This window comes from Alosa sapidissima, chromosome 13, assembly GCF_018492685.1.
Source record: "Alosa sapidissima isolate fAloSap1 chromosome 13, fAloSap1.pri, whole genome shotgun sequence".
Taxonomy (NCBI): Eukaryota; Metazoa; Chordata; class Actinopteri; order Clupeiformes; family Clupeidae; genus Alosa; species Alosa sapidissima.
Window position 1 is genome coordinate 10266049 of NC_055969.1, and position 20491 is coordinate 10286539.

General features: G+C 42.5%; 1 protein-coding gene across 1 annotated transcript in view; it reads left to right on the forward strand.

Moving 5' to 3' along the window:
- gfra2b (GDNF family receptor alpha 2b) overlaps positions 1-19924 on the forward strand; it is a 40106-nt gene extending 20182 nt beyond the window's left edge. Inside the window, exons 5-9 of the mRNA XM_042060320.1 lie at positions 8927-9036; positions 9479-9619; positions 10707-10903; positions 17427-17477; positions 18333-19924. Coding sequence (XP_041916254.1) covers positions 8927-9036; positions 9479-9619; positions 10707-10903; positions 17427-17477; positions 18333-18485 — 652 coding nt within the window. The 3' untranslated portion in view covers positions 18486-19924. The remainder of the gene's footprint in view (positions 1-8926; positions 9037-9478; positions 9620-10706; positions 10904-17426; positions 17478-18332) is intronic.
- The last annotated feature ends 567 nt before the right edge of the window (positions 19925-20491 follow it).

Sequence of the window (20491 nt, forward strand, 5' to 3'; positions counted from 1 at the left end):
TTCCTTCCTACCCATAAGGTCATGTGTCATTCATCTCCCCATGGCACTCTAATAATTACTCAGTCCTTCATGAAATAAAAAAAAAACAGGTCTGAATGTCAGCAGAATTATTCATGGGAGTTAAGCATTACACTAGCATACCAAATGTTTTCAAGTGAAGTCTTTAATTGATTTTCATGACTTGAGAGGTACTGCAGCTTAAGGAAAATGTCATTGTGATTCACAGAGGCACATTCTCTGCATGTTAAGGGAGGACAAAAAGTCACTGGAGTCATTCCCAAGACACAAAAAAAGAAGTCTGCAGATTGTTAAACAATAGACACAACACGATGTCTTTGCAGATACAGGCTTCATATAAAGGCCATGCCAGTCAACTTCCTGACCTGCATTTCTCTATACCCTGAGACCAAACATAGCTAAATTCTTATAATTTTGCGCTGGAAAGTGTAAGCCAGTCCTCCAATTGTCCTCTGTTCACATATCCTGCCTTTCTATGGAATACCACAAGCTATATCGGGTAAGGGATGGGGTGGTGTGCTAACCCCTTGAGAATATAAACATAGATTGGCCTGAAAGGGTTGATGTTGGATGCGATCCAGAGTAAGGCCAATGGATTGGAGTAGGCAGGGCATTTTAAGCATTTGGCCCCAAAACCAGAATCTTTAATGAGAGGTGTAATGTGAGAGACAAATGGTCTAACATTACTAGTCTTATGTATGCTTATCAACATTCTTCACAGCAAATGCCAACTATATTAGTTTCTTTCTTTCAATACCCTTACCTACTATGTCCTCAAACCAAATAGTCATCTAGATAAAAGAGATTGGGAACTTGATAGCCTACTACTCACTGTCAGAGTAAAAAAATTAGATCTCATTGCAACATTGTTGCCATGTGTGATGAGACCTGAAGTTGCTTGTGTCTAATAGCAATTCCCACCTTGTTTGAAATGCAGCTCTCTGTCTCTGTCCTTTTCCAGGTAGTGTAATGCACTGTGTTTTAGCCATAAGGTAAGAATGTCTTGTTTGTACACAAGCAACATTTTGTCACTCGCCCAACCATGCCTTCCAGGCCGGCTCCCCTAATTATAGGCAGGGCAGCGCCGGGTTAGGCCGAAAGTCCACTTATAAGGTGTGATTGATGGTCAGCCACGAGAGTGTGCACCCGTGTGCTTGGCCAACCCACGCTGCGTTGAATACTCCATCAGTCTGCCACAGACCCCCAGGTATCACCTTGCTCTTGCCCACTGCGGGGAACTGGAGGACATCCAACAGCAGTGCCAGGCGCAGCCGCCCTGCCAGGCATGGAAGTCCCTGCTAATGTGCACTATTTAACCCTGACCTGACCGGAGTGACTCTCGATGGCTCACGTCACCGAGCACAGAACACCTGTCCACACCTGAAATAAGGGGCATGTCAGTGCCAATGTCAATCTGTTGTTGTCATACACCATCACTTGTTCAGCCAAAGCTGCTACAACTTCAGCGCAGCACTCATAGCATTTGCACCTACCATATTTCGTATTGCTGCAAGAGAAGCGGAAACCCGAGATTTTCACTCTCTTTATGCACGGATAATGAGGTGTAACAATAACTGAGTCTTGAATCTGTTGTCTCACCATAGTGGCACTGAGGACAAAGTTAAGAGAAGTTTGCAGTTTACAAAAGTGTACTTCAAAGCAATACCATTAACAGTGGAATGCACGGCCAGCCTCTGTGGTAGTCCTCTTATTTGGGGGGGATTAGAGAATTAGTTTATTTACAGTATAGAGTTTGCAGACGCCAGGGATATGATGCCTGGTTGATCCTCAAAAGCTCTCTCCTCGTTTCTCTTGTTTGCCTCAGATTGGAGCGCAGACCCTGGATGCACAGGGACTGTCTTGTGTAGGAGATTGATAATTACACTGCGTGTACAATAAACACTGGGCAATTCGGTTAAAACAGACATTTCTCTTTTCCAGAAGTAGGTTAAAAGTCTCTTTTCTTCTTATTCTTTGGTGATGACTTCTCTCATCTCATGCCTGAGTACACACACCATCGTGGGATTTGTGCGAGGCATTTTGACATAAATTGTTCTCAGCAACATTTTGATCAAGCGAGCGCCGAGATGAAGTTGCGGCTTAGGCGGGCAGGGGGAAGCCACGGGCACAGCCTGTCGTGGCTTTGATTTATTTCAGGTGACACGGATCTAGTCCCTTTAGACTCTGTGCCGCGGCTGTTGTGTGTACATAGCTTAAATGGGTGAGCTGCTTCTGCCGAGTGGGAAGGTCATGGACCCGTGACTTCTTTGGGGACCTTATCCCTCTACGGGGATTTTCCTCAGCCCCCTCTGCCCTTTTTTGAACACGCACATACATACACACACAAACACACCCACACACACACGTACACACAGGCTCTCTTTCTTTCTCTCTGCCTGTCTCTCTGCCTCTCACAAACACACACACACATACGTGTACATACACATGCACACACACGTTCACACACACACACACACATGTACGCAGACGCTCACACACACATGCATAGACATACTAATCCATCCATGTCTAATAAAGAACTGCCAACTCTCTGTGTAGAGACAGAAAGTAGTTCAGTCATGCTCCCTTTTCAGACATTGCTGCCCTTCTCCCAAGTGTAACAATAAATTCCACAAAGTAGGCAGCCCCGGGCAAGATATGAGTTAGAATCATGTCGTGTAGATTTGAATCATTTCCACTATTTAGGAAGCACCCGTCAGCATAGTGATACTGGACAGGTTAATGACTTGAAAATAGCGGCTCATTTTTGCCCGTTCTTAAGTCTTCCTTCCTTTGTTCAATCCCGGATGGAAATGAAGAAATCAGCTGTCATGCCCATGTGCAATCCACAGAGCCCATCTTGACTTTCAAATAATGCGAGTGGGCTGTGTTACATCGGCCAAGTGGGAGTAGAAAATGAAGGTCTGATGAAAGAGCCGCAGCTGACACGAGCTGGGAAAGGAAGACGAATATGCTCGCCTTAAAATGGCCGCTTAAGATATCGGGCCTTCGTAGCGTCTCTCTCACCCTTTTAACCTAAATATGGGAGATGGATTGTTTAAGGATGCCCGTGCTGGGCCTCGGCCAGGACAGGAAGACGAAGCGCTTCTGACCATCTGCTCATAAACTATCAGGGATAAGCAGTCGATTAAGGTGCTCAGGGGCCTCTGTGCTGTTGCTGCACAGGACTGAAGCGATTTTGTATTTTTTTTTTCTTCAAATGCTGATGAGTGTTCATGCTGTTTTATTCCAATGGTTGTTAAAGTCACGCGGGGAGGGAGTCAGCACAGCCTCTTCTGGAAGCACATTTGAAACCACAGCGACAATGAGTGTCTGTGAAATAGGCTATGGGCATGCAACCGACAATCATGTCTGACGTCTTTTGGTACGACTGTCAGTCCTCGTGTGAAAGCAAATTATGACTGTAAAAAGGATGCACCCCATTCAGCGGTGCACGCAGGCAGCGCATGCTTGGCTGTTTGCTGGATGATTTAAGGTTTGGATTTTAATCTCTGGTGATGCAAGAACAGTCTAAAAGGCTCTGACTTCCACTGAGACAGTGAAGCTCCAGTGGATATCTTTCTCTCTCACACACACACACACACGGGATGTTACAGCTCTGGAAAAAACATACATAGAGCTCTGGAAAAAAAAATAAGAGACCACTGCACATTTGTCTGGTGTCATCCTACAGTTGCTGAGTGACATTCAAAAGAGTTGATGGTCATATTCAAAATTAAGAGACCACTGCAAATGGTCTTTTCTGTAGGATCAGAAAACTGTGCAGTGTCTTTTTTTTTGTAGCTTTTTCCAGACCTGTAGACAAGAGGCTTGTCAGTTCTGCAGTTTTAAAGGGAAGCAAGTTGTCTCCAATCTACCACCTTTAAATGTTTTTGTCTTTTTCTGGTGTTTTTGAGTGTGTGTGTGTGTGTTTGTGTGTGTGTGTGTGTGTGTGTGTGTGTGTGTGTGTGTGTGTGTGTGTGTGTGTGTGTGTGCGCGTTTGTCTGTGTGGCCACACAGCACCCCTACAGGAAGATAGCTTGGATGCTAAATCAGTTTGGCATTAAATGGCCTGAATTAAGCTCGTCTCAGAGGAGAAAACTTGCCTCCACAAATCATGAGCCCTTACCCTTTCCAGCCATCTGTGAGGTTGTTCAAGCATTATTATTTTATTTCAAGCTTGCTGGCTGGTATCTCCAATTCCAAGCTGAGGATGTCACACAGTCCGGGGCTACAGTAACAGGTGGAGCTGGGTGGTGGGGTAAGATATTCTGAATAGGGATGGGGTTGAAGGTGGGGGTGGGGGCAGTTAGTGGGGACCTCGGGGTGGGGCTGCCGGGGACATGCGGTTGGGTATTAGCACGGATGATGGCGGTTTAACACTCAAGTTGCGTTGGCCTTGCTTATCAGGGGCACTCATTTACATAGCCTGGCCGCCGATGTTAATTTGAACATGGAGGAATGTAATTAACTATGTAAATCATGTGCTCTGATGGGGGATTTGTTAATTAGGAGGGCATTTACAAGGCACTTATTACAAACCAAAACAACAACAAAAAAAGTTTAAAAAGGAGTTAATTTCCCAGTGAACCCACACACACACACACACACACACACACCAAACACACACACACACACACCTGCCCTTAGCCTTGCCTAGTGGGACCCGCACATAACCACATCCTCTGCCATGTTGGAATGTGGAGCTCCATTTTAAACAGATTACCTTCAATCCTTAGTCACCTGACTGCTATTCCATAATGCAACAGTACTCTATTGGCATTGCTCTTGCTTCCCACCTTAATGTCAGCATGCTAATAGGTGAGCCGTCCCCTGGGTCATTTCCAAGAAGGGATACGGGCATCACATTCATCATTTATATCTATCATGCTACTGCTGTGCATGACAGTTCTGGGGATAAGTACACTAATTTACTGTGAATGCAGTATACAGCAGAAGTGAGTTAACGTTAAATTATTCAACATTGTATCACCTCATGGTAATGGCATCAGTTCTAAGTTGAGCAGTAAAATGTAGAATTATGTAAAATTATGTGAAATGAAAAGTTAACAATTTAGATTTACTATATTAAAGATACAGGCTGCTTAGAATGAGCTTAAATGGGATAAAACAAGTCAGTACATCATTCATGAGATTCAATTTTTCTTTTTACAATACTTCCACCTTTTCAATACTTCCTATGTCCAGTGTTGGACATATTGTTGGAGATTCTTCAAAGATTTTCCTTTCAGCGGCTCTTAGCCTGAGGGGTTTGTTGTTCTACCCATCTTTCAAAAATAACCCCAAAGGTTTTATTGGATTGAAGTCAGGCAATATAATTGGCAAGGTCATACTTTTCTCTTCTGGTGTGATTTTAGGAGTGTGCTTTGAATTGTTATCATGATGGAATATTCCTCTTCTGCTAAGTTTCTGGAGACTAAGAGCCATCTTGTCAGACAGTATTTGAGTACATCCACAGGCAGTCATGGCGACTTCTACGAGCATAACCTCCCCAACACCTTTTCACTCATACAGCCATATATAATAGCACTCCCACCTCCATGCTTCACTGTTGGTACTGTGCATTCACTGTGGTTCTCTTGGCTCGATTCATGCCATCTGAACCACTCAAATGTGTCTCTCAATCTCTTTTCTCATCTAACCAAAGAATGTGCTCCAAATATTCATCAGACTTCTTTTCTTTTTTTTTTTAGCCAAGTTTAATCCGGCAGTTTTGGCCAAATCACACTTTTTTTCCCAATCTCTTCGAGGCCACACTGACTGAGCTTTCATAGAAACTCTGATTTCTATTGTTACGGTCCTGTCCCAAATCGGAAGTACTTGCCTGTTTTTCAGAGCTAGATTGTGCAAGAAGTGCATGGCCATAGTATCATTCTGGAAGGATGTGCCTCTCTAGCTCTGATTAGTGGTACTATGGCTCGTTCTGTCTCTCCTGATTACCGCTGCAACTGTGCTTCCACTGATTTTTTACTTGGTCACTGATCTGCCTTGAAGTTTCACAGTCAAATTTCCCCAATCAATTTTTTTCCCTTACAGGGCAACGATGCAAACATGAAGATAGATACAGCCCATAGGTCTAAAATGTATTAAGTTCTGGTGTTCACAGTTCAAACGTGTTTATAATTATGATCATTATATCATGGAAATCACAAATGTACCACATTTCATTATTACATTTTCAATATGATCTGAAGAAATACTCTACTGGTTTAGAAATAATGCAATTATTGAGAGGTGATATAGTTTTGAATCATTTGGCATTAAAGTGGCATTACACGTGAGTGTACTCACTACTGTTGTATGTTGACTGTGCATGTAACAATCAGCTACTGTTTGTGTCCTCACTCTCCATAAAATACTGATAGGTGTTTACACTTTTTGTAAGAGGTAATGTATAGAACGCCGGTCATTATTGGGAAAATAAGTCCCGAGATGGCGAACCGGACCCCGATGCGCAGCAGAGGGGTCTTGTTCTGCCCTGAAGGGACTTATTTTCCCAATAATTGACGGCGTTCTATACATTATCCCTTACTTACAAGTAAGCTGTGCGTTGGGGTCCGGTTCGCCCTGTCGGGACTTATTTTCCCAATAATTATTACACGGCTACTTGCCAAAACGAAATAATAAACTCCCCACGATATGACTTTAGCCTACATAGCCTAGCCTATTTGTTAAGTATAAGTATATATACTCTTTTGATCCCGTGAGGGAAATTTGGTCTCTGCATTTATCCCAATCCGTGAATCAGTGAAACACACTCTAATCCCGGCGCAGTGAGCTGCCTGCAACAACAGCAGCGCTCGGGGAGCAGTGAGGGATTAGGTGCCTTGCTCAAGGGCACTTCAGCCGTGCCTACTGGTCGGGGTTCGAACCGGCAACCCTCCGGCTACAAGTCCGAAGCGCTAACCAGTAGGCCACGGCTTACCGTTCATCGTGGCATTTGCTGAAACAAATAGTTCGCAACACACGCTGAACTTGAATCAAACATTCTTTAGAACACAGCTGATCAACCGTCTGCTTTCACGTTTGAATGAAGTTCCAGTCCTTACGTTGTAATATGAAATACCTGAATTAGAAGCACAAACTCCGTTGCCATTGACAGCGGTCATTATTTTTTTCAGAGGTCCTTTCCTAGGAAATAATGACCGCTAGAACTTTGGTAAATCCCATTCAAGTCGGTGGAGCGTTCTACTTGCCTTGTGAAGAGCCGTGTAATAAAATACTGATTAAAGGTCAGTGTCTTTAAAAGTCTATATGTCGTAGGCCTATGCGTGCACTCTGACATTACTGCTGTGAGGGTCTGGTGTTGTGTGCTCATGCCATACTGATTTCTTGCTTCGTGACTTAGAGGAGGGCTGTGGCATGACTCACTCACACACTTACTGTACAGTGGGTTGACACACTCATCCGAGTAGAATGCCACTACATCGCATGGACACGAGGATGGAAATGGACATTTTCCTGTTGGTGAGGGAGAAGGAAAGAGAACAGACAGAGAGAGAGAGTGGGGCGGGGGGGTGAGAGTGGTGAGGGTGACCTTTAAGCAGTCTGTGAATGTGTGTGTGTGTGTGTGTGTGTGTGTGTGTGTGTGTGTGCGTGCGTGCGGGGTATAAGGGGGCATTTGCCATGTGGCCCCATGGGACCTGTCTGTTCTATGAGGTACAGTAAGTACCACAGAGAGTGCGTGTCTGGCCCGCCGCCCTGCTGCCCTGACCTGAGAGGTGGCCCCGTTAACACCTCACTGCACGGGGTCACAGGAGGTGCGGGGCTGGCAGGCAGGCGCCGAGCAGGAGCCTCCAGGATCCTGATCTCACCCACCTCCGAGTGGAGACCTCCAAGCAGCTTCAACACCCCTCCCCCGCACACGCACACGCACACACACACACACACACACACACACACGCACGCACACACACACACACACGCTGATTCACTCACTAAATCAAATAAATAAGAGTCGACCCCAGCGGGGTCCAGCCAGTGAAAGGCAGGGCTGACGCAGAGTTCACATGGACAACATGTGGCGGAGGGGGGAAGGGGTTGGTGGGAGTAAGGAGTTATTCCAACCTGCATCCTGGAATCAAAGCTGCTGTAACCCCCTGCTCTGCTCTGCCCCGCTACGTGCTGTGAGCCAGAAGCAGCCGTCTGTTTACTCTCTCATGCACTCATTTACACACACACACACACACACACACACTCACACACACACACAGAAAAGTGGTTCACCTTGGAATCAGAACTGCTGTAACCTGGATGTAGTGCATGCTGTGATTTAGAAGCAGGAATCTCTCTCTCACACACACACACACACACAAACACTTGCAGACATCCCTGCTGCAACTGGGGATTTCATATATATATATTGGAGGATGGAGTGGTGGGGGGCTGAGGGTGGGGGGGGGGGGGGGGGGGGGGCGCACACGTGCACTCAGACAGAAAATGGACTCATGTCAGCTGCCTGTGGCGGAGCGGTTAGGGACTGTCAGAGTGCATCTCATGATGCACAGATGTGCATTGTCTCTGTCAGATATTTCAAGCCGATTCCAATGCCCATGATAACAGAGGCAAGCTATAAATAAGAGTTGTGTGTGTGTGTTTGTGAATCTCCATTCCATATCCATTCTTATCCAAACAGACCAGGGGGGAGTGTAAGAGAAAGATAGTAAGGATGAATACTGTAAGACCATCAGAGTGAGGGAGAGAAATGTACAGCGCACTCATGACAATGGCAGAACACATCATTTATGAAAGCATGGGATTAGTCTTTCTGATTTAAAGGTATTGATGTAAAGGGTATGTATACTGTAGCAACTTAGTCAGTAGTAATATTCATTTAAACCGTAACTTCATGTTTTGTAATTTGAGGTCTTGTGTCTTTTTTGCATAGGTCTCGACTGGCTGACTTCCACATGAACTGCCAGACGATTCGCCACACAAAGACAACCTGTCCAAATGATAACTACTATGGTTGTCTCATCTCCTATGTAGGACTTATTGGTGAGTAACTGTAGAACTGTTCAAGGTTAGGTTGAGTTTGTTGGATATCGATTAAAGGCTGAGCATATTATATCCACTTGCTGCAAGGTGGGAGTTATTACATCAACTTCAGCAGAATTTCTGTAGTCTCATTTAAAATGACCATAAATTATGCATACTCAAAGCTAAATGAAATATGAATTGAGTAAATTGAAGGTCTCTTTCTTGCCAAAAAAACTTGTATGTGGTGGAATTTAATATTTGCCCCAACACTATATATCCAAACCAAAATGCCACCCTTAGCAATGTCATGTATTGAAATGTAGAATAAAAACATTTCCAGTGCCAGTGTCCTGAATTTTCATTTAGTACTGTAGCAGGTGTGTCAATTGAAATGGTACTGTATCTTACTGTACCTCCTCCATGTATGCATGCGCCTTTGCGTTTGGATTTGTCTGACCAGGTCTGGACATCACACCGAACTACGTGGACGCTAGTCACAGCAACTTCACCATCTCGCTGTGGTGCACCTGTCGGGGCAGTGGGAACCAGGAGGAGGAGTGCGAGGCCTTCCTGCGGGACTTCAGAGAAAACACCTGCCTCAGTGAGCACCTGTCTGTCACCTGTACTCAGCAGCATACGCAGTGTCTCTGCCTAATGGAGAATCACTACAATTACTCTTTCTTGTACACAGCAGGGCAACATGGTGGGAGTGATCTTTGATTACTAACAGTAAAGCGGAGTTAGTAATCAAGGATCTTTGGGGTTAGAACGCTCATCTTTTTCGAACTTCAGAGCGTTATTCTATTTTCAGAGTAATAATAATAATAATAATAATAATACATTTTATTTGTTACATAGCGCCTTTCAAAGCACTCAAGGTCGCTTTACAGAGTAAACACTGTAAAAAAAATAAAATAATAATAAAGTAAGAAAAAAGATGCCGGACGGAGCGGCGTAGTCGCCAGCGTTCCCGTGACATCAAGACAAACAAACAAATTTACAAAATAACAATTGACGCACAAGACAAAAGATGCCTGATGGAGTGGCGTAAACGGCAGCGTACCCGAGACACCTAACGGTAGACATACAAGACAGACAACAAACAAAAATTCACAAGTAATAAAATAAGTAAATAAGAAATTAAAATAAAGAAAAGTCTGTGTTAACTTAGTCCAACTCAGTCCAATGGCAATGATATGGCGTAACGTTACAGCCCAGACCAACCCGGAGGATTTAACGTTAACATAGGCCTTTAGTAAGTGATGTTAGTAGGCACTACTTGTAACAGTTAGACTGCAGTCTAGATCACTGGAAACATAACCTTTTGAAGTCGTGGGCAATCTTGCAGATCAGCAACTCGGTGGATTTATGACAGTTTATGACAGTTTGATGCTCCGAGAGATTGCAGTTCTTCAACGTAGCTTCGAACATTAGCAGCTAGAAGCTAGTCTGCTCAATCCAGACTCAGTTAACGTCAGTTAACGGCACAATCCAGACTCCAGGCAAGGCAGATGGCAGCTCGCAGGTCTGGATCTTTCGCAGACTATAGGCCTAGGTCCAGCTGTCCCGAGAGAGTGCCAGATTGAATTTACGAACGCACCCAGTGTGTGAAGGTGAAGCTTTGGATTTATCCTTTGTCGGTCGTTGATTCTGTCATTCATAATTTTCAATTTCAATTCCAAAAACAGGAAATGCCATCCACGCTTTTGGTTATGGCTCAGAAGCAGGCCACATCCCCATGCTGGAGTCCCAGCCCTCTTTGCCGTCTTTGCCACCTGTGCGCACGAACCTTCAGCCAGCCATCACCACCAAACCGTTCATCCACTCCAATGATGTCAAACCCATGGACAATGCCTGTGTCTACTCCACCTGTGCAAACCTGAAGGTAGGCAATGCTGTTCATTTCTGTATCTAAAATAATGATATCAAAATCAAGACAACACTTGCTCTTTCTTCATCCATATTGTCAGAGATAAAAGCTGACCTTTATACTGTAATTTCCCCCTATTAACCAAGGTTTATACATAACATTATCAAAACTATGTTTACATACAGGGTTCCTACGCAGTATGGAAAACCTGGAAAAGTATGGAATTTGATTTTAGTAATTTCCAGGTCTGGATAAGTATGGAAAAAAGAAACAAGGGTATGGAGAAATATTTGTGTTTCCAGACTATTGCATTTGCAGTACTAATCACTTTACTCAGGTCATAATGAACCATTCCTACTGTTGTGTAGCTTAACTGTTAGTCCCCATCGTCAAGATACAACTATGATACAACTAAGATACAACTAAAAATGACCCAGCTAAATGGACGAATATTAAGTGTCATTTTTTAATTCACTTCAGTTGTCCATACCTTTGTTTTCACCGAGTTATCCCAAACCAGAAGTGGCCGCAATGTCGAGAATATGGTCAGAAAAATCTACCGAGAAGTTTGGAAATTTGAGTATGGAAAAAGTATGGAATTTTGAAATGCAAAAAGTGTAGGAACCCTGTACATATTATATGTACAGTATACGCTGAGGTGTGTGTCTGTGTGAATTTGGTATGAGTGCATTAGGGCAGTTACATGTCAAAGAGAATTCAGTGTGATTCTGAGGAATGCTGTGAGTCACCTGTTGACGTACTGTATGTGTGTTGTACATGATGGAGAAACAGCAAACAGAAATAAACATGCCATACTGTACCTTAACGCAGAATGTCAGTGCACAATACAAGTGGCAATGGATCTAGTTGGTCATGGCGCCAAGAATAAAATATTAACAGATAAAACATAAGATTTACTCCCACCCCAATGTGTCATTACAGTTACAGTAGTAGAAAATCCCACGTCATACATTTCCAGTGTGTTGTCCTCTGTAAAACCTGCTACTTGTGGAGGTAGCATCCCCATGTAAGGAACCTGCACACTGTCAACCTGCAGTTCAATAACTGAATAGCTACTGTAGGGAGTGGTAGAGATTGAACCAAGTCAAATTTATGTGGGGAAAATAATAGAATAATAACAAATATTATTCATTTAAATAAATATTTACTTTAGAGAATACATTGTATATTAAAAGTCTAGCTACAAAATGTAATTTTGTCAATTTAATTTTATGGTTGATTATTTGCCCAAGGTAATGAATTTAAACAGTCTAAGGAGCCCATTTGCAGGAAATAGGCTCCAAGAGAGTTTCCCACAACAATTGATTCTAAATAATCCTTGAGCTGTTCTGTAATTGCAGTGAAAACAAGCATCTGCTGCCATGTATCTGAAATGATATCAAATTTAAGACAAAACAACACAACAGTTTTACTTTCTTCGCCCATATAGTCAGGCATACAAACTGATGTATATACACCATAATTTCCCACCTGTTAACCAAAGTTTATACATATAATTGGCTAAATTCAGCCATGAGAATAACACACATGGGAATTTATTTATTTTCTTCATTCTTCTTTCTAGTTGTCTTTGACATTTCATTTCATGTGAAACAGTTTCTGCACAAACGTGTACATGGGACAACTGCAACGCTAGTGGTACTGCAGCAAGCAAGCTTAAAGGATACAAGGTTGTGTATGAGTGAGGCTTTGAGTGATTTCTCTTGTGAGAGCACCAATGGCTGATAACGTCTGTGACTGATTAGAGGCAAGTGTGGCTAAAGTCACTCAAAACTGATAAAAAGTGAGAGAAAATTCAGAGCAGTTCCCAAGAAAAAGGTATATTTTTTAGAAATGCTCACCATCAACCCTTAAGAAATATGACCCTGACACTTGCCCTGGGTCAAAGACTAAGAAGGCTAATTAGGGCTGGATAGGACTTTTAGTAAAGGTACAACCAATGGCCTGCCAGAACAAAACAGTGCTTTAACATATTGGTGGTCTAAAATTCAGTTTTTGCATTAAAGCAGCACTATGTTAGTTTTTTACCTTAAAAACTAGGTTATATATATGATATTATATAGACCAGGTTGAAACAACAAAAATGTGCCTAAATAAAAATTATCAGGCAGTTTTGAGTAGGCTAAAGGTTGGCAAATAGACTATTCTAGGGGTATTTTTTATGCTGAATCCATTTTTGCTGTTTGCCAAGCTGTATCTCTTACGTGAAACTCAGTAGAGTGTAAAATCCAAGATGACCGCCTCATACGCCAAAATGAGCAAATTTCTCAGCACTGGCTCAGAGATAAACTGTTTTTTTATTGTGATATAGCATTTATTGAGTAAAGGAAACAAACTGAATTAGTTAGATAGATTGATAGATAGACACTTTATTGATCCCCAAGGAGAAATTAGAACAAGTTATTCATTCTTACAATATTTCTGGTAAATACTGACCTGTTATTTTGTGTATTTCAGTACTGTAGGTCCATATAAGAACTTCAACATCATTCAGGTGGCAGCATAGGGCCTATATCTTAAACCATGCATCATCCTATTACATTATGTTAAGAGTGTTTATTACTTTTCAACATTTACATGTCCATGTAAACAAGTTTAAGGACTGAAATTCCACTAACATTAGATTTGAACAGATAAACGACAAGATTCTCCAATATGATCACAAAAACACAGAGCTCTGCTAGGCCCTGGGGCAGTATGCAGACACCCACCCCTACCACTCTCTTCACCCCAAGCCTAACACTAACTCCAGCATAGGTCCAGGCTGCATTCTGACCACAGGGCATCCCTGTAGAGCTCTAGGCTCTGGGCAGCATGCATACACCCACCCTCTCCACTGTCCACACTCTAACCCTCAAATTGACTCCAGCATAGGCCCAGATCCCGCCTGACCCTAGTGCTGCCCTGGGCCCCAGGCTTCCTGTAAACACCCACCCACACCTAAGACCTAACCCCAACCCTAGCCCTAACCCTAGGGCTTGGAGGGAGCCACAGCCCCCTGCCATCCCCAGGAACAGCCACCAGCCTGTCCCAGTCACAGGCAAGATGGACTGAAAGGATCTGGTCATATTTTGAGGTTGCCAATATTCGATCACTCATGTTAAGTCTAACCTTTGAGTTCACTTCTTGGCAGATCATGCAGGCATTCCAGTTGATGATCACAACAGAACTCCTTGTCAATGTTGGACTTTGAGTTAAGTAAGACGCATAGCACAAGCGGTGCCAGACCACGTGCTGTTCTGTGTTCTGGACAAGAAGCACTCTGTCATTTGCTTCTCTGTGTTGAGGATCTTTAAGCTTTCCTCTACTTTGTGCATCCGCTTTTAGTGCCAAAAGGCCCTGTTCTGTCGCATTGTATAGCTTATATGTCTTAGATTCTTGGGATATAATGCAAGTATCCAATGACATTGACCGGTCAGGCTTCAAACTACACACAACTTTCATAATGGTGATCTTAATTCCCTTTCTATACTTGTTAATTGATGTCACACATGATGTAAAGTTTTAAAATATGGAATTTCCTGACATTTTAGAGGTCAATTCACTTCAGCAGCAGTTCCTGTTCAATTCCATCCATGCAATTGCCCTCCATTTCTCACAATATATGATATTATATATTTATAATATTATATATTTGAGGCCTTTAGTCACTGTTTGGAAGTGTCTTGCATGACTGTGTTGTGTTAGTATTACCAAAACCATCATGTTGCTAGTCAAAACAATCCAATCATGTTGTCAAACTGTCACTCTATTTTGTACAGCAAAGCAGACATTAAACTCAGTTAATTAATAGAAAGGATAGCATGGGGAAAAGTCTGCAATAATATTTTGTTTTCTGTCAATCAAGAGAAGGGAGAAAATATGTTACAAGATATTGTGTGGGTTTCCCTGACCATCTTTTGGAGCCTTATTCAGTGTCCACAAACAGAAGTCCAACCACATGTTTGTTTGAAGTGACTTTCATGAAGGTTTTACTCTCTGGGTGTCTATGTGCCTACCTACTGCAGTAACAAAGCAGTGGTGCTTTTACCACAAAAGACACCAGTCACTCAGTTGGCAGTGATTGTGGAATCAAGAGAGGTTACAAAGTAGGCAGTACAGTGAAAGCTCTGAATCGCAGGTAGTGTTGGCACAGGAATGGGTGTGATACACTGGTGAATAAGTGTAGCATTTGAGTTGGTTGTGTTTGGAAAAGGCAAGCAAGTTACTTCCTATTTTAGGTAGAGAACTATGAGAAGTGTTTTGCAAAAAAAATAAATAAATATGTATCACTCGTTGAGTGACCGGTTCCAGCAATGGTTTGACACTGAAAGCTTTTATGTGCAAGCAGTTAAAAAGCTGCCATTTAGGCATGTCTAAAGGCATGCAAGTGACACTAAGCAGACCGACCGGATTTCACACATAAGTGATGGATAAGGGGTAGTGTAAGCTAAAAGCTACCAGTGAATAAGGATGAGAATAGGGGGGAGGTTGGATGCTGAGCTATGCTAGATTGGGTCACATAACAAGAGAGGTAATGCCTCTTTAAATCCTAGAATGTGGAATTGGAGTGAGTGACACTTGTCATGGGCTCCTCTCTGGCAAAACAACAAAGTGTTGCAGTAAGGACAGATATAAGAAAACGTACCCACAGCAATAGCACTGTACAACGACTCTCCTTTGAGTAGAGAGAGACGACTTATCTTTTAATCTTTTATATCTAATATGGAGGCAATTGTCCTTATTTATGTCTTACTAGGCAGTTTCACCTTGGTACTTGGATGGGTATGGTACCTTGACAGCTACCACATGCTGTCTTGTGGGTGAAAGTAATTTTTTGTTAATGTATCTGGACTATATGTGTGCTTGCTGTATCTATCTATCTATCTATCTATCTATCTATCTATCTATCTATCTATCTATCTATCTCTCTCTCAAGCCTTGTTGTAAAACATCCTTTAATGTACTTTATGTGCATAATGCACTTTATATGCGATGATCTGATCACACATGTTGAAATGTCCATGTTGTCATGTCCAGTGAGAGAGAGCTATTGTTGTACATTAATGTGATTAAGTTTTTCAGGTGACAGTGTAAATGGGAATTAAAGTCTCTTGAGCCATATGGACTCCTACATAAACCTTTCCTGTAAGGCATGAGAAGGTGTGGAAGCGGTCGATAAATGGCTAGTTTAGGCAGGATTGAGAGTGTGAATTTATGTGGCGCAGTGGCAGGCACATATACGAATATGCGTCTGTTCGCCTGAGTGATTCCAGCATGAAAAGTAATTTATTGGATAATCCATGTTTGTATGGGGGGACTGTATTGTGGGAACGCAGGCATTGTGCAGACGTTCCTGTCATATAATGCTCCCAGCTCTCAGTGAGCCAGGGACATGATTATTAGTCTCCAGATACTGAAGCAAATGACTGCACTCTCTCATCCGTGCTGAAGCAAATTACCAAAAACCCCACAGACAAGAATATCATGGAGTCACCAGGGAAATAACTGGTTTAATTTGTGTCTCTGGCAATTGTACTTAGAGGCACAAGTCTATCTTTGACAGCAGTTATTCGTCATAGGGTACCCAGTGTCCCCCTGATTGCTTCATGCACTTGCAAGCTGAGTGGTTTGAACTGTATAGCTCTTACTAAAGATGGTGGTGCTGTTCAACCAAGGTGAATATTCACTTCTGAATCATAATTCCCAACTATTGGCAGCAGGGTATTCATAATGATTTTCATCCTTGTGATAAAAATATAGGTTTTTCAAACATCACACCTGTTTTCGTTGTTATCTCTATTGACATATTATTTTAGAATTTATGCATGCAGTTCCCAAAGGAAATAGGTTTTATATTTAGTTGTGGAGAATGAAGTTGCCAATACTTTTCAACATTTCCAAACTACACAATTTATTTCAGTTCATTTTCCCCCCTCCTGAACCACCATGAGCTCTATGAATAATTGATAGAAACAGCGCTGGGGAATGGCGCTTTCACAATTTAACACAGAAGACGATAAGAGTGAGGATTGTGTATTATTTCGTCTAATTTAAGAAAATAAAAACATTTTATTACACAGTACTTGTAGCAATTGAGTTGTTTTTCTTCACGTTAAACAAGAAAATTGGCAGTAAGGGTAGGTGAATACAGCAGCACCAAAATGTAGCTGGGTGACTATGTTTAAAGAACAGTCATTTTATAGTTTATCTGTCAGATCAGATTGTGATTTCCAGGCTGTGAAATCTTCTTTCCAGTAATGGATTAACACTGCAATGTATCAGAAAAGTCTACTGCTATTATATTATGTTTTACTTTTTCAGCATTATTAAAAAGTCATGCAATAATCTATCGACCATATGTTTAAATTCATCTCTATGAACACGAGGAATTGTTCTAGTGCCACACAGATACGTCATTGACATACTGAGACAACTCAATAATGTATACCTTTATTTCCCACCTACAGTTTTTACTTCTGTTTTATGGCAACCTGTCAATTTCTCATGTGTAAAGTTGGATGCGTTTGCTTTGCAGGACAGTGGTAAAAAGTGCACCCCCTCAAATGCTTATGAATGTGCAAATGAGGTAAGTCTGCATACTGTTCTGCTTTGGTGGGTTCACAGGGTCCATAGCCTTACTGTATCAACTGGCATTGAGGAGAATACTGCTTGGTTACATGCATTGTCAATATCCTCTCAAAAGCTAGGCTTTTTTATACAATGCCTTAACTCCAATGGCCTTGATACTGACACACTGCTGCTCTATCAAACACTCTCACCATTGAAATATATTTTAGCCAAGATTCATACTTTTCTGAAGTATATTGTCACATAATGTCAGTGTATACTGTACCAAAGTCCTTTTAGGCAAGTCCCTCCACTCGGCGGCCATATTGCAACGCTTTTTAGGCACTCATTGGGCATCCTCTTCGGCAGAAATGCGCGTGAGCAAGGCTTCACGACACCAATCTTGCTCCAGCTGCGAGTTCACAACACATGATTGGCACGATGTCTTCACAACACACCATATGAATGGCTCAATGTATTCACATCACACCATATGATTGGCTCAATGTATTCACATGTCGACGTTTTGCCGAGGAAGGGGTGGGATATGTGTAGACAACGACCATATTGGCGTTACAAACTAGCCCCATGCATTTCTATGGAGGATTTTTTGAGTGCTGTGTCTCCTCATTAGAAAGTCTCTGACTGTACTGTATGTCAGTGTTAGAGAATCCTCTGCTATAGGAGAGTGAAGAAATAACTGTAAAGTCTGCATCATATTCTATCCCCTATGGTCTTCACATTCAAATAACCATGAACCATCTGTGGGCTCATTTCTGAATTCTGGATATTTCTGAGGAGGTTGCCTGTGTGATTGTGAGTGTTGCTTGGCTTTCCCTCAGTAAAATGGCCACTGTGCTATCTCCCCCCGCAGAACTTGCTGGACCCCAGCATGCAGGGCTCAGTGGACTCCTTGGGCTCCCATCAGGCAGCTGACGAGAGCGCCAGGCAGTCGTCTGCCGACCCCCGCCACCTGGTCACTCCCGTGGCCCTCCTGACAGGTGTCATCCTCTGTCAGGCCCTGTAAACCTCCAGAGACACCTCTCCCCCCTCCTCCTCCCCTCCTCCTCTCTCCTCACACACGCACTGCTGAGAACTTTGACGCCGACCTCACTTCCCTGCACTCTCCCGCCGCATCAGCCTCAACAACCTCAACGACCACTCCTCAACAACGTCGACGCTTGGAGTGAACAATTTGCACAAACGAGCAAATAAACGGGGCATATCAAAAAGGACTGCCATGCAGGGTGCCATGGACTTCAGTCTTACGCCTGGGAGTGTTCAGCTAAGAGCTCTTTTTTTTTTTCTTTCCCTGCAGACTCCCCCCAACCAAGGGAGGGGGTGGAGCATCTTGTGAGAAACAACAATCTCCGCCAGACTCCCCGCTGTTCCAGAGATCACTTCAAGGTAACCGATGGAGAGAGAACAGCAGTTGACTTTTTTTCATGTTCGACTCAACCGGGAAGCAAGAACCCATTAAAAAAAAAAAAAAGCGTGAGTAAAAGACACAGAGTGCCCAGTGTCAGGCTGAGAGACACTGCTGTTGTGTTAATTGTAACCTTGTAGAAAGACTCCTCAGTAAAATGCCCTCTGCATCTCACATCAGCATTCACAGCACTCCTCTCTCGCTCGCTCGCTCGCCAAAATTCCCTCCCTTCTTTGAGAAACAATCTAAATCTATCTACTGCCTTCGCCATCAAAAGAATGGGTCTCATGGTAGTTGTACAGTCTCTATACATGGACATGATGTAGGTACAGTATGTGAACTCTTTTTAAAACATCACATTCTATTGTTATGTCACAGATGGAAAAAAAGATGAAAAAAAATCAACTATTCAATTAAAACATGTATCACACCTTAATTGTTTCATGGGTGCATGGATGCCACCTAGTCCCACCCTCGATGTGTATCATGTCTTTAACTATAGATTATGATTCTCCTTTGCTATATTTTTAAAGTTTTTTTGAATCCATTTGTTTTATGGAACATCTGAAGTATAAAGAATTTATCTGTGTGTGAGAGAGGTAACAAAGACATGTGCCGAGAACAGATGGAGGTGTGCCGTGTCAAAATGTGTCGTGTCGGAGGAGGACTGTCTTTGCCAGTGGAGCGCTCTACTTTAAGCTGTTATTATGTGTAAATTACAGAAAAAGAACTGGAAATATATTCAGACAAAAAGCTTCATGGAGAGAACAGAGCTACATTTGCAGAGAGAGTACATTGTTCTATTAGTGTATTTTCTAGTGTGCAATCTATTGTGTGGCCTTACTTTTCTGTCTTTGCTTTGTTCCTCTCTCTCTTAAGCAACGGGGTGTGGATTATGTGACTTTGGTGTAAGCAAGGGAGCGATGAGGACAGTGCGGCAAACACAACGCTGTTGTGTTTCTGTTTTGTACTGCTTGACAGACAGCTGAGAGCATTATGTGAAATATCTGTTCTGACCTAAATTAAATGAATAAATCAGTAATTTCCGTTTGGTTTTGTTTATTCCATTTTGTAATGGATAGCCATCACAGACAGCAGGTGGAAAAACAGTGCAGAGGGGTGAGTTTAGTTGCTTGGTAATTAATCATTTTCTTTCAGATGAACAGTTCTAACTACATGTGAACATGTGGTACACATGTGATGATATTCAAATTAAGCAGCACCATACAGATCAGAACAACATCAACACAGACATGATTGCATTCATCATAACCAAATTAATAACCATAACCATTTTCCATTCCATTTTTATTATGACTCCTCTCTGATTATTTGAATTCAGTTTGATTGATTATGATTTGCTGGTAGTTTTGTGATGTTTAATCAGGTACAGTAGTTATCAGAGTAGGACACTGCCATTGACTTTATATGCGAATGAGAACTGGTGTGGACAGTATTTCAAATTTCTAATCAGAAATTGGTCCTGGAAATTCCACTTGAATAGCATTGTATAGAAAGTCTGTAGAAGCCAGACAAAAGCAATCATGTAAGATGGCAGGACATGGGGGGGAAAGGAGAGTGGAAAATGACAAATCCAGACACTATCA